This window comes from Acyrthosiphon pisum, chromosome A2 (assembly GCF_005508785.2).
Source record: "Acyrthosiphon pisum isolate AL4f chromosome A2, pea_aphid_22Mar2018_4r6ur, whole genome shotgun sequence".
Taxonomy (NCBI): domain Eukaryota; kingdom Metazoa; phylum Arthropoda; class Insecta; order Hemiptera; family Aphididae; genus Acyrthosiphon; species Acyrthosiphon pisum.
This window is the reverse complement of record NC_042495.1, coordinates 114,498,095-114,510,745: the sequence shown is the minus strand read 5'-3', so window position 1 is coordinate 114,510,745 and position 12,651 is coordinate 114,498,095. Positions and strand designations below refer to the sequence as shown.

Below are 12,651 nucleotides of genomic sequence, written 5' to 3'. Positions count from 1 at the left end.
AAAAAAACTGTGTAAACAATCACACAGATTTTTTGCGAGATTACTCAGCCGATTTGGCCACGTGGTATCTTCTGAATAATGCTAATAGACTGAAGGGACTTGAACAACCTAACAAACATTAGTCGGACTCAACTCCGACAACTCAAAAGTATTTGTGGGACTCAATTCAATATCATCACTTCATCAACCAATTGTAACCCCCCTACAAAATGCTAATGGCCATAGGTGCCGATGTTTAAGATAAAAAAAAATGTCAAACATTTGTAGGTATACAGTACTGTCTAGTAAGTAATTACTAATTAGTAATAAACATTGGCCAGTAATGCTAACTTAATTTAGTTATTTATCTCGGCCACCACCTGAAACTAACTCTGTCCTTATATATTCGTGATTTTATTCATCATAAATGAGATATTATGTAGGTACTCAAACATTAGAACATAATAACAATATTTGTACACCATTGGTCGTATTATAAAGTTCAATACAAATTTAAATTTATTTATTAATCAAAAAATATTCGTTTGGCGTTTTATAATATTTTGTTAACAAAAACAAGTAAGTAATTTAAGCTTATTTTAAAAATACCTATTATTATTTGTCTACTTATACTAACGTATAATATAAAATTATAACACTCATAAGTCATAAATATTATTACTTAATTTTTGTCTGTGTTAGGCGAAGATTCTTTAAACGAGCGTAGTATACTACTTAGGTACTATAGATACCTAAAACTAAATAATTGAATAACTAAATAATATTAATCAATAATAATACTCTGGTGAGAGTCATAGGAATAAATATAGCACTAAATTTTACACTTTTCAATATCTGACACTAGTTGCTTATATTGATTCCATATTGGCAATGATTTTATGCATACTGTTCCACCTCCACGTTTCGTCTGTTTTTCCTAAAAAAACATAACATTTTTATGTTAAATGATATTATTAATGTTATTTATTTTTTATATTATAGTATTTTTAATACAAGCATACACTTCGATTGATGTCGCCAATGCAAGTCCAATGTACAGAACTTTTCCCAGTCACAACCCATTTGGAATGGTCTTTAGCCGACTTGTACCACACGTTTTTCAGCCCCTTTATATCCTTCATGGCCAACGACTTAATGTTCATAGCCCTTAAGACCATTATTATTTAGCAAAATGAATCTGACAATCCACTCAGTGTATTTCTACCTCAACTTACTTGTACTTGCTGGAACATGACGAATTGAACCTATCCGGCGAATTCAACCAAGTCTCTGTGTACACATTGGACTGCGCCATGTGTGTGATTAAATCTTCGTATAAATCTACAATTGCATAGGTATAATATAAAACTTGTGTAGTAGTGTGATGAAATCAACTGCAGATTATATATCAATAATAGCTCAAAATCTGGTCAAATACACGGAAATTGATTCACGTCAGGCTACTATATTATTAGGTGGGTGTATGAATATATGGGTACCTATTGGTAATTATTTGTATTATATTATATTATATTATTTGATTATATATTTGTCATTATATCATGCTCGAATTCAGTTAAATTCGTTTTAAAAGTAGATTTTATTGAATAGAATTTGTAATAAACGTTACATATAATTTAAGATTCTTAGCGTAGATATACAATTTTAGTTTTATAACGATGATTGTTTATAATAGAACAGTTAAAATGCTTCGATTTTAAACTTTGTAGGTGGTTTTCATTAGGAAATTTGATCGAGCTAGTACATAGGGTAGAAAAAACACAGTCCTTTTCAAAATAATCGGGAAAACTTTTAGAGTCAGATACTTGAAATTTTCAACAATTTATAACCTCTTTTATTACGTTTTATGTGATTATTTATGGTTATTGGTTATACTATTAACATATATTTACATGCGTAATATACCTTTTCCAAAGTGCCTGTTTTTTGAAATAGACAAGAACTCAATGCCCCCAGTAGAGTGAAGAGGCTGTAACCTCACTCCATCATTTTTCATTCCGGGAATATGGTGCGGCAGAGTGGCGTTGTACAGACCTGGATACGTCGATTTCAGATCACCCCCGAAGTGACTGCCGTACATTAACACCTCGTTGTTGATCAACTGATCGCCTGCAGGGGCGATACAACGATTAATATACAACCATGGGTTACCCTCTGAACAAAGAACATTATAATAAAAGAAATGTGTGTACAAACTTACCTACCTTGTCCAGTTCCTCAGCTGACATTGACATGCACAGAAAACTTTGGCCGTACAACACACCAGTTTTGGGGTACGTGTACGAGTTGTTGTTCTGGTAAGGTAACTGCGGAAACTTGGGCACGCTGTGCACCAACCACAAGCCCGAACTATTGTTGGCCACCACCATGCCTTTGGTATGGCCCTTCGAGAACGTCACTGGACCGTTTGTCGGTGCATCGTTGTACACGGCCCACATTATTGACTGCAAAATATACAGGTGTATAATAATATATAGCCGGAGCGGTATATATAACCACAAGCATTTATGGTTCTTGTTGTCCTCTGCAGGGGTGGATAGGCCCATGGGAAAAAGGAGATTTTCCCTGTGGGCCCCTGTCTATATGTTTATGTTGGGGGGCCCACTCGGGTCTACACTTTGTTTTTTTGCAGAATAAAATATTCATCAAATAGGAATAGTTTAAATTTATATAAATTATAATTACTTACTGTTATTTTCAACAATTTAATAATAGCACGACAAGTCAAGAATTAAAATTTTCGTATTAAATAAATAATACTAATAATTAATTTTTATTATAAATTTTATTTCCTCATATGCCGTTTCCCCAGCCCTTCACTAAACTAAAAATACATTTTCGAACAAAACATTTTATTTATAGGTAAAGGTGTTAGATTGAATATATATGCGAGCGAAGTGACCAAATTTTTTTTTCAGTTTGTTGGCCCCTTCAAATATTTCCCTGTAATATAAATACTACCTATCCATCCCTGGTCCTCTGCAGAGTTGACGAAATCGTGTATTTTATATAATTCAAGAAACTATAGTAAAATTAATTGTTCCACGAGGATTGACGGCCCTCGACGTAGTGTTCTCCTAAAATGTAACCTCAAATGTGCGTATAATATTATCTGCGAACTCTCGAGTAATGAGTAGGTAGTAAAAGTCATCATATTATACGAACACAATAGCAGTGGATCCAAAGTGTTAAGTGAACAAACTGTTAGAAACGCGTTTAAGGCGGTTTAGATATTGTAAAACGCAAAAATGTTATAGATCCACGCTCTTGTCTTCGAAAAATTATGTTTAAAACGCTTAAAGGCTTGAACAGTTTAACATACCGCATTAATAGTTATACAAGGATGTCAGAACTCTAATATTATCACGTAATCAATATTATTCAGTGGGGGAGAGGGGGCTTGAAAATTAACTACCAACAATTTTATTTTTATTTTGTCCAGTCTAATAGTTTTGGACGTTTAGGTGATATATTTGAACGTATTTTTACAACTTAAATTTCTCAAATTTACTAGTATAGTAAAAATGCTTTGTTCATAAACTTCGATGGAGGTTTTTGGAAGCAAATTGATTCTTAGGACGTCGAAATTCAAAATTCTCAGTATTTTTTATTATAATCAGGAAAAACAAAAATTAAGAAAAATTTGTTCTAATTGTTCGCTAACCTTATTTAGACCGTCTTCGCTTGAATTGTATATGATTAATTTTTTTTTCAAAAATCGTCAATAAAAAACTATTTGTTTGGTAAAAAAGCTTAAAAATGTAATAGAAGTTTTTATTATACCTATTATCTATCCAAAAATATTAACGATACATATATCCACGGTTATTTTTCATACCTAAGCACTTAAAGTTCAAATTTTGACAAAACCGCAATTAATGTGTAGTTTAAAATGTATAAAATATTAAATTTATAAAGCTAAGGCTTGAAAATTGAATAGAAGGGTCTCTCATACAAGCAGTTCATAATTTTACCAAAAAATTACTAATCGTTTTAGGAAAATTGGAATGCGAATACAATTCATTCTGGTAAGACGTATATGAATTTACGTCTTTCTAGTTTACGACAGTTGAAATTTGATAAATATTTTTTTTTTAAAGTAGTCATAATACTGGTAATTGGGGGGGGGGGGGGTCAGTCCCCTTTCCTATCTACATACGCCACTGCCATGGAGGCTATAAGCATAAATATTTTATTAAAAAAATGTTGTGGGGGGGAGGGGGGATATTATTCGTAGTTAAGACCTACTTATAAATGTATAAAAATATGTACTGTTGCCCATACGAAAATTTAGTACTAGAACCGTGACTGATGGTAACCCCCCTACAAAATGCTAATGATCATAGCTGCCGATGTTTAAGAAAAAAAAGTTTCTAAATTGTTTTTCTAACACAGAAACCAATTAAAACTAACTAAGATGATAGCCGGTAGGGGGCGGAAGCGTTACATGTAAAATCCCATTGGACTTATACAGTTTATATGTATGCTTACAACCAGTTTTTTAAGCTCTAGATTTCTGTTGTGTACCTATATACGAAGACGCAAATGCACTCTTAAAATACATCTGTAGAAAAAAATATAATAATACCTAATTTTGCTTGTGTTGTCATGAAAATTACCTCGTTATAAGTTTGGTTAGTTGAGTACATCTGCGCCACTGTGTGTCCAACAGCTGACTCTTCGGTCGTGATCCCGGTCGAGTAAGTCCACTCCAGGTTCTTGGAGTCCATATAGACGTAACCCGTCCCATCGGACAAGTCCGACTTGAGATTCGGCAGCTTAATAGCCGTGAACCTATATTTTTGACAAATTTTAAAAAAATGTCTGAAAATTAATAAATATTAAATTTACTTACCAGTCGATTGGTTGTCCATTAGGGTCTTTACATTGCAGTCGATCTCCCAACGCTACCGCAATGATAGCCATCAAGATGACGACAAAATATGTCGAAAACGTTCGTTCCATGTCGTTACTAGACATTCAATTTATTGTGACGCTGCAGCTTCCCCGGTGACTGTCCACTGTAGCAGCAAGACTAACGATTATATGCCTTTTTAATAAACGTTATAAAAACCCGGTTAATAAACAGTGAATACAAACACATAGTATACTCATTAGTCATTGTAGTATACTTAATCAATTATGGTATACTTATATTATATTAATATATTAGATAATATTATCTAAACGAATTCTGCGTTCTTATCTGAAATATAAAGGTCAACGAGTTACAATTATAATGAAACTTCCATGATACGGAATCTCATGGTCAATACAAAAAATTTGTCGAGAAATCGTTAAATATAATTAAATGAACATGGTTTGGCTTTCAAAAATATTTCGTTAAATGGAAGTTTCACTGTATAACTTTTATATTATGTGGTCACATATTATATTCATCGCGATTTGCTCTTCAATTTATTACGTATTGTCAATATTATCAATAATAAACCTATTATTGTCTAGGATTATTAACTCGGTTGTCGCCGCTTATTGCTTAAATAATAATATTTTAATGGCTTACATTAATTAAATGATACATATTGTTAAATATTATAAACATTTTAATAAAAACATTTTTTTCATTAATAATTGTTAGGTACATTTCATCAAATTAATATATTACTTATACTTGGTAATTTAATTAATTATGATATTACAACAACAATTCATAAATACTATATACCTAGACTTTAAATCTTAGATTTAAAAAGAAAAATTTTTACGAATTCCTAACTCAAAATTATTTGCTAATTTTCGTGATTTTTTAAACATTAATGCTAATAAAAAAAAACTGTGGATATGGATTTTTAATTCTTTTCATCTGCCTTTCAAACAGTATAACAGGAACCTTCTATTAAATTTTCAAGCTTTTTTAACTAACAAATAAAATTTTATTGATATTTATAGAAAAAAAAAACTAAAAAAAATGGAAACTGAAAATGTCCGTAAACAGCTCAAAATAAATCAAAATATTTTAAAAATGTTATGGTGTATAGAAAATGCAAACATAAACATTCAGTCAAAATTTTATGCACTTACGGTCACTTGTTTTAGAGTTGTACCAAAAACCAAAAATCGATTTTCTCGAAAACAGATTTTGCGTAAAAATTCCCGTTTTCCCTTAATTTTTCTTTTGTTTTACACGGCGCTTTTGAAAACTACTGGGAAATTTTTAATTTTGACATCCCAAAGTACCAACTAGATTCACTTTCCTATCAGAAAAATATTGTTGAAGAAAATCGAAGCACTTTTACTGCCCTAAAAGGTGATGATAGACACAAAAAAAAAATAAAAAATAAAAAAACACACATCATTGTAAAATCAATACATTAATACATAAATTCCCGTTTTCCCTTTATTTTTCTTTTGTTTTACACGGCGCTTTTGAAAACTACTGGGAAATTTTTACTTTTGACATCCCAAAGTACCAACTAGATTCACTTTCCTATCAGAAAAATATTGTTGAAGAAAATCGAAGCACTTTTACTGCCCTAAAAGGTGATGATGGGCACAAAAAAAAAAATAAAAAATAAAAAAACACACATCATTGTAAAATCAATACATTCATCATTCCACTCAGAATCTAAAATGTATGTATATCAAATAATAATTTGTATAAAAATTAAAAAGCGTATTTAATAATTTGTATAAAAAGTGTATTTAATAATAAATTATTATAAAATATGTATTACATAACTAAATGCATAATTAACTAATACATAAGTCTAATTATTTCATGTTCAACATGGGTAAATAGGAAATTTAATATTACAATTTAAAAGATATCAGTCAATAATATAAAAATATAACAAATACAATAAAAAAATAGTATTTACTTAATTTATTAGTCTTATAGAATTTGATTTTCCTTGGCAATTATAAATAGGTGTTTGGTTTGGAGAAGATACACACCATTCGTACCACACTTTATAATTATCGCAGCACCTCCAAAAATGCACAGATATAATATTACCCGATTTAACAAACATTGTGTCTTTGATTGGAAAATAAATAGGAAACCAACTGAACATACCAAAACTCTCAGTTAAAGGTTCAATACTTATTATGATATTTTTATACAGTACTGCATCAAAATAACCACTAAAACCATGCAATTGCATGTTAGAAGTTATTTCAAAATTAAGGCATTTATACCGAGCATTGCTTTCCAGTTTTTTTTTGGGGTGATAAAACGAAAATAATTTTTTGGTCTTGGTTGGTTTATAACTATTTGGTTGTAAAACAATGTACGACTGTTCAAATGCAGCATCTTTCGACTTTGCTATGCATGACTCATCGATGGCTTCATTTCTTATAGTCTGACTATACAGTTTATGTGACATTACAGGTCTTAAATAGGATGAATATTCACAAGGTATACTTATCCCATCATCTTTCAAACACTTCTGAGCTCCATCTAGGCATTCCGGTGACAATTCATTGTCTCCAAACGATCCCAAAAGTTCAGACACCATTATGTCACACTTCTCAGGTGGGTCCCATTCTCGCCCATCACTGAAAACCACATCAACAGATTTACCCCAAATGTTTTTTTGATACATAAGTAGTGTCGGTATGGCATTTTCATTTTTTTCAACTGCATATACCTTAACATTTACGGCTGCTAAATCTGCAGCCCGCAAACTGGCTTTAACTAGAGGACCTCGACCGGCACCAATAACAGCTATAACAATATTTTTTACCTTTTTGTCTATGATCGCCAAATGTATTGCCTTTTGGTATTGTGTATATTTAACTGGATCCTGTTCAAAAACATGATATACACAAGACATAAGATTGTCCCTGAGTGGTTGCAAGGGTAGTTGTAGAAGATCATCACACAAAATTACTGGAGCTGGGATATGAATGTTCTTAGAAATAAATATAATGTAATAAAAATAGTCTCTCATATTTGGTAACGGTTCGCCTGATAAAATAATTGTCCATTTTTGTTGTATTGCTATTTTCAAAATATTTTCATGGTCTTCATTGAGTACTGGATTTCCTTTTTTGTTTAAATTGAAAAGGTTTGTACTAATAGATAAAGCACACACAGGTTCACCAATCCATCGACTTATCTCATCATGAGTTGGCACATATTTAGTGAGGCACAAAACTATAGCAATTTGTATACTATAACCAGTCATGTTTCTAAAAGTATTCCAAGAGTCCCAAGCATTTTCTAATGCTGGTACATTAAAATTAAACATAATTGGTTTATTTGAATATTTACATACCATTCGAGCCAAATTAGCTGAATTGTTTGGTAATTTAAAATCGATTAAAAACTTTTTTATATTAAAATTATATAATGTACTAAGCTTTTGATTAAATTGATTTTCCATGTCATTTTGAAGTTTATAATCATCACAATCCACTGTGGGTAATTTGGCTATCACTTTTTTTATTAAATCCGTAGATAGTATTGTATCCAAACTTGAAATTTTCTCATTGGCAAATAATTGGATAAAGCCAACTTTGCAGTACCATGCTGTAAGGTATTCTAAACACTGCTGTAGATCAGTTTTTGTAATGAAATCAAACGCCAAGTCAACAGGAATATTTGACGTTATTAATGAAAACCTATTTATATTGGACATACTGTTATTATTCATCCTACAGAGTAAAAAAAAAATATGTATTAGTATATAATATATGAAATTTTATTTTTATATTATTTATAGATGTATACATAACATAGGTACTTAATAGTCATTACATATATTTTTTAACAAATTGACTTCAAATTAGTGCTTTCAATTAATTAAATATGAGATATACTTAACAATAATAATATGAAGCACGGACGTATACGTGCATATGGTGATACAAAGCATCGGTCATATTCACATCCATAATTTATAAATATCAAATATTATGTACTATGAAGTGTGAAGTATGAAACTACAAACTGTATACCTAAATATTCTACAAGACTTTAATGTCATGTAAATCATCATAAATCAATAGAATATAGTATACCTATATTATGATCAGAGTGTATAGCATACCTAGAAATACCCATAGATTACCTGTCAAATATAAAATAAAAAATATCAAGGTACCTAGTCTTGAAAATCTGTCTTTCTATATTGATTATTGATTAAAATAAAATAACCATGGTTTTTATATAGTTTAACAAATTTGAAATATTATATAGGTAAGTAGATAAGTATTGAAAATCAGAAAATATTATGATAGGACGTTTGTTATCACAATATTATGAAATTATGGAATTCTGAAAGTAATGTTTTTCCACACAAAGCACTAATAAATAAATAAATCATAATAATATGAAGTACAAGCATTTAAAATAAGAATCTGAACTTATTAAGCATTGTTCAAGGAAACATACTTACATTTACGAAATTCACGAGAAGTGTCAGTAGGTATTTTGATTTTGATATTCTCTATATGAATTTGACTTTTGATTGTTGATTGCGGTTGCTGGTTGGCGAAGTTCAAAAAAACGCACGTGCGCACTGCAGAAGTCAGCTGTTGTCACTAGTCGGCACCATTGAACTATATAATATTATAATAATAAACTGAATCATATAGATAATAGTTCAATGTTCAATGGTCAGCTCTTCAGAGTTCAGTAATCAGTTATCAGTTGTAGTTCAGACTGAACTGTTCAGTACTTCACCACTACAGGCTGTCTCACAGATATACAAACATATGTTTATAACTTATAACGTATGCAAGGTGGATATATATATATATATATATCCACCTTGAACGTATGTTTATTTAATATCCGTGGACTGAATACACTCCACAACAACAACAGTGTCTAGACACCGTGTCTACAGTGTGGTCATGGTGACCATAGTAATGATTTTAATTTAATTTGTCATGATAATCAGTAATCAACATGCGCAACAATTATTGCTTAGGCACGACACGTCAATATTAATATGTTCGGCAGTCGGTACCACAGACATATAAACTAACGCTTAGATGGAATCTCTTTATTCTCTATTCTCTATCATAGATAAGTCAGTGGTACGATATAGAGTGAGCGAGGAAAGAAACAAAGTAATACAATTTATGCGGGCTACTTCACTACCTACTTTTTGTTCTTTATCTCTCAGTATTATTTTCATTTAATCTGTCGACTGTCGTTATATTATGATCACCTAGCATTGATGGCAGGGCGGAATGGAATGCACTGTCCATAGGCGCAATTAGGTGAGGGGCTAGGGGGGCTTAACCCCCCAAATATTTACCCAACTTCTACATAATGGGTAAAAATATAAATTAAAAAGTAAGCTATGACTTACAAATTTATTTATTTATTTATTCGTTATAGAAATTAAAACATCTTTTCAAAAACAAAAAAAACTTCCAATTCAAATATTATTATTATTTCAGTTATTATCAATGTTGCACATTTGACATTCCATAAACAAAATATATATGAGTTAAACGCATTGCGTTTATTACGTTTATTACATTAGAAATCAGAGATGCTTGTTGCCAAAAATTGCCTGATTAAAGTTAAAGAAAATGTTGATGTCGATGATATTAAACAAGTAGTCACTGAAGATGTGTACCCAAATCTATATAAATTGCTACAGGCAGCGTTCACGATACCCGTTAGTTCAGCAACCTGCGAACGTTCGTTTTCATCAATTCGGAGATTAAAAACTTGGCAGAGAACTGCAATGAAACAAAATCGATTTTCAAATTTATCAATAATAAATATTAAAAGAGATGTAACAAATAGTTTGCAGGAGACAAAAACAATTATTGACGAATTTGCTGTAGCTAATGGAAAATTAGTATTGATTTAATATTGAATATTAAATTAATTTAAGTATACAAATATTTTAATATTATATGAATTTATTTGTGTATTACCATCCGGTTTTTTAGTTATATGGGTGCGGGGCTGAAGCCCATGGCGGCTCTGTGAAACTTATTTAATTTTAGCCCCCCCCCCAAAAAAAATTACCTAGTTGCGCCTATGGCACTGTCCATTAGTTTATATAGGTCTATGGTCGGCACTCGTCGCACAACATTCAGTGTCGTAATTACGGGGGGGGGGGGGGTGTTTGGATGTCGTATCCCCCACATGAATTTTTTTTTATAACTGGCAAAACCATATTTTAATATTTATTTAATTAAGTATTAGGTAATATAGGATATTTTATAGAAATAATACATAAAAATCCGATTCTCTTATGTTACCAGTGGCGTAGACAATATGATTTCTGAAGGGGGGGGGGTAAAAAAAGAAAACAACATAGCTAAATGGGAGGGGAAAATTTGGAAAATCCTCCACCCTCTCAAAACTTTTTACGAAGGTAATAAATAACCAATTGGGGGATCTGACGTCCCCACGTCCCACTCCTTGTCTACGCCACTGTATGTTACAGCTGTACATAACTAAGATAATAATAATATTCGTGAACCTAAACGCTCAAAGTTACTATCTAGTAAATTTTTTTTTCATCGAAGGTAGAAAAACATCTGAGGAATCTTGTATTCAATTTTCGAATATTATATATAAAAAGAAACATTTTTATAAATAATTTCCAACTCAAAATAGTATAAAAATGTTCGTGATTTTCAGGACAGGATTGGCCCGGCGGCGAGTCGGTGGGCCGTTCATGAGTGTTTAGGCAATTATTTTACTAGACAATTTTAAAGAAATTTATTTAACTCGGTACGCCGCATAAAATGTAGGTCAGTTTAATAATGTTTAGATGAAAATGAGCCTTTAAGGCCGGTTAAAATATACTAAATCTCGGTGGGCTGCATATAGGTGCAAATAGGGGGGGGAGGCTTTAGGGACTAAGTCCCCCAATGTCCATAACCCCCCCACAAACATTTCCTATATTTTGTTTTAAGATTATACAATATTATCAAAATTCAAAGTAAGGATTTAGCAACCACAAATCCCAAACGCTATAATTGCGCCTATGGTGGGCTACCATCCTTATCCTGCACTGGTGATTTTGATGAATTTTCGTCAATTTATGCCATTTTTTGACAAAAATCGCAGGGCTTACATATTCTGCACATCTCGTGGCCACGTCTCAGTGTATTTAATTATTATTCATTACCTATCTAATGTAATGTGTATAGTAACTAATATAATAGTGTCGTGAACTGAACAATGAGACTACTAAAGATAAACCTATACATTTTAATTATTTTCTGTTTAGTTTTCACTCTTCATGGTTGTTACACAGTCACCCAGGATTAAAGTTTAAAGTTGTGAACTTGTCTAATTTTTTTTTCTTATCACTCCAGGAGAACTGTGGTATTAGCACAGAAGATCTAGGGAAAAAAGATCAGGATAAAAAGCCCCTTACCAACAAACACTAAACATTCAATGACTATACTTTAATTATTGATATTATTTATTATTTATTTTTACCATATGAAATATAAATAAAAATATAAAATACTTACCAAGTTTGTAAAAAAAATTACATCTAGGTAAATATATACTAGATTCAAAAATAACTATAGTCTATAGTTATATCTCTAACCACATTTAAAGAATATACAAATCATAAAACAAAATATTCTATGAATTTAATATATTAATATATAAAGTCACACATTAAAATGTATCTAATTAACGATAATTTTTCTCCGGGATTTTATTTCGGGGCTTTTTTTTGTCCGAATACC

At 31.1% G+C, this 12,651-nt stretch overlaps 2 protein-coding genes across 3 annotated transcripts; both read right to left on the bottom strand.

The window, feature by feature from the left end:
* Positions 1–472: 472 nt before the first annotated feature.
* LOC100161890 (cell-death-related nuclease 7) lies at positions 473–9,596 on the bottom strand. 2 transcript variants are annotated; one of them, XM_008185596.3, is made up of 8 exons: positions 9,363–9,596; positions 4,856–5,050; positions 4,620–4,794; positions 2,201–2,444; positions 1,906–2,109; positions 1,215–1,320; positions 1,002–1,146; positions 473–916 (listed from the first exon to the last, which is right to left on the bottom strand). In XM_008185596.3, the coding sequence occupies exons 2-8, from the start codon at positions 4,978–4,980 to the stop codon at positions 812–814; spliced, it is 1,104 nt and encodes a 367-aa protein (XP_008183818.1). In that variant the 5' UTR covers positions 4,981–5,050; positions 9,363–9,596; the 3' UTR covers positions 473–811. The 2 variants fall into 2 exon arrangements, with proteins under 2 accessions (XP_008183818.1, XP_029345515.1); XM_029489655.1 differs by lacking the exon at positions 9,363–9,596 and having other exon boundaries at positions 4,856–5,144.
* On the bottom strand, positions 6,675–9,459 carry LOC100163950 (protein arginine N-methyltransferase 5-like). The gene is made up of 2 exons (XM_016804986.2): positions 9,359–9,459; positions 6,675–8,619 (listed from the first exon to the last, which is right to left on the bottom strand). The coding sequence occupies exon 2, from the start codon at positions 8,616–8,618 to the stop codon at positions 6,840–6,842; it is 1,779 nt and encodes a 592-aa protein (XP_016660475.1). The 5' UTR covers position 8,619; positions 9,359–9,459; the 3' UTR covers positions 6,675–6,839.
* Positions 9,597–12,651: the final 3,055 nt, after the last annotated feature.

Bases quoted from the DNA above. Each gene is read 5' to 3' on its own strand.
- LOC100161890 (XM_008185596.3), bottom strand. From the start codon at position 4,980: ATGTCTAGTAACGACATGGAACGAACGTTTTCGACATATTTTGTCGTC. The intron at 1,321-1,905 runs GTATATTACGCA...ATGCAATTGTAG, and splicing joins AAACAGGCACTTTGGAAAAG to ATTTATACGAAGATTTAATC. The intron at 1,147-1,214 runs GTAAGTTGAGGT...AATGGTCTTAAG, and splicing joins TCATGTTCCAGCAAGTACAA to GGCTATGAACATTAAGTCGT.
- LOC100163950 (XM_016804986.2), bottom strand. From the start codon at position 8,618: ATGAATAATAACAGTATGTCCAATATAAATAGGTTTTCATTAATAACG.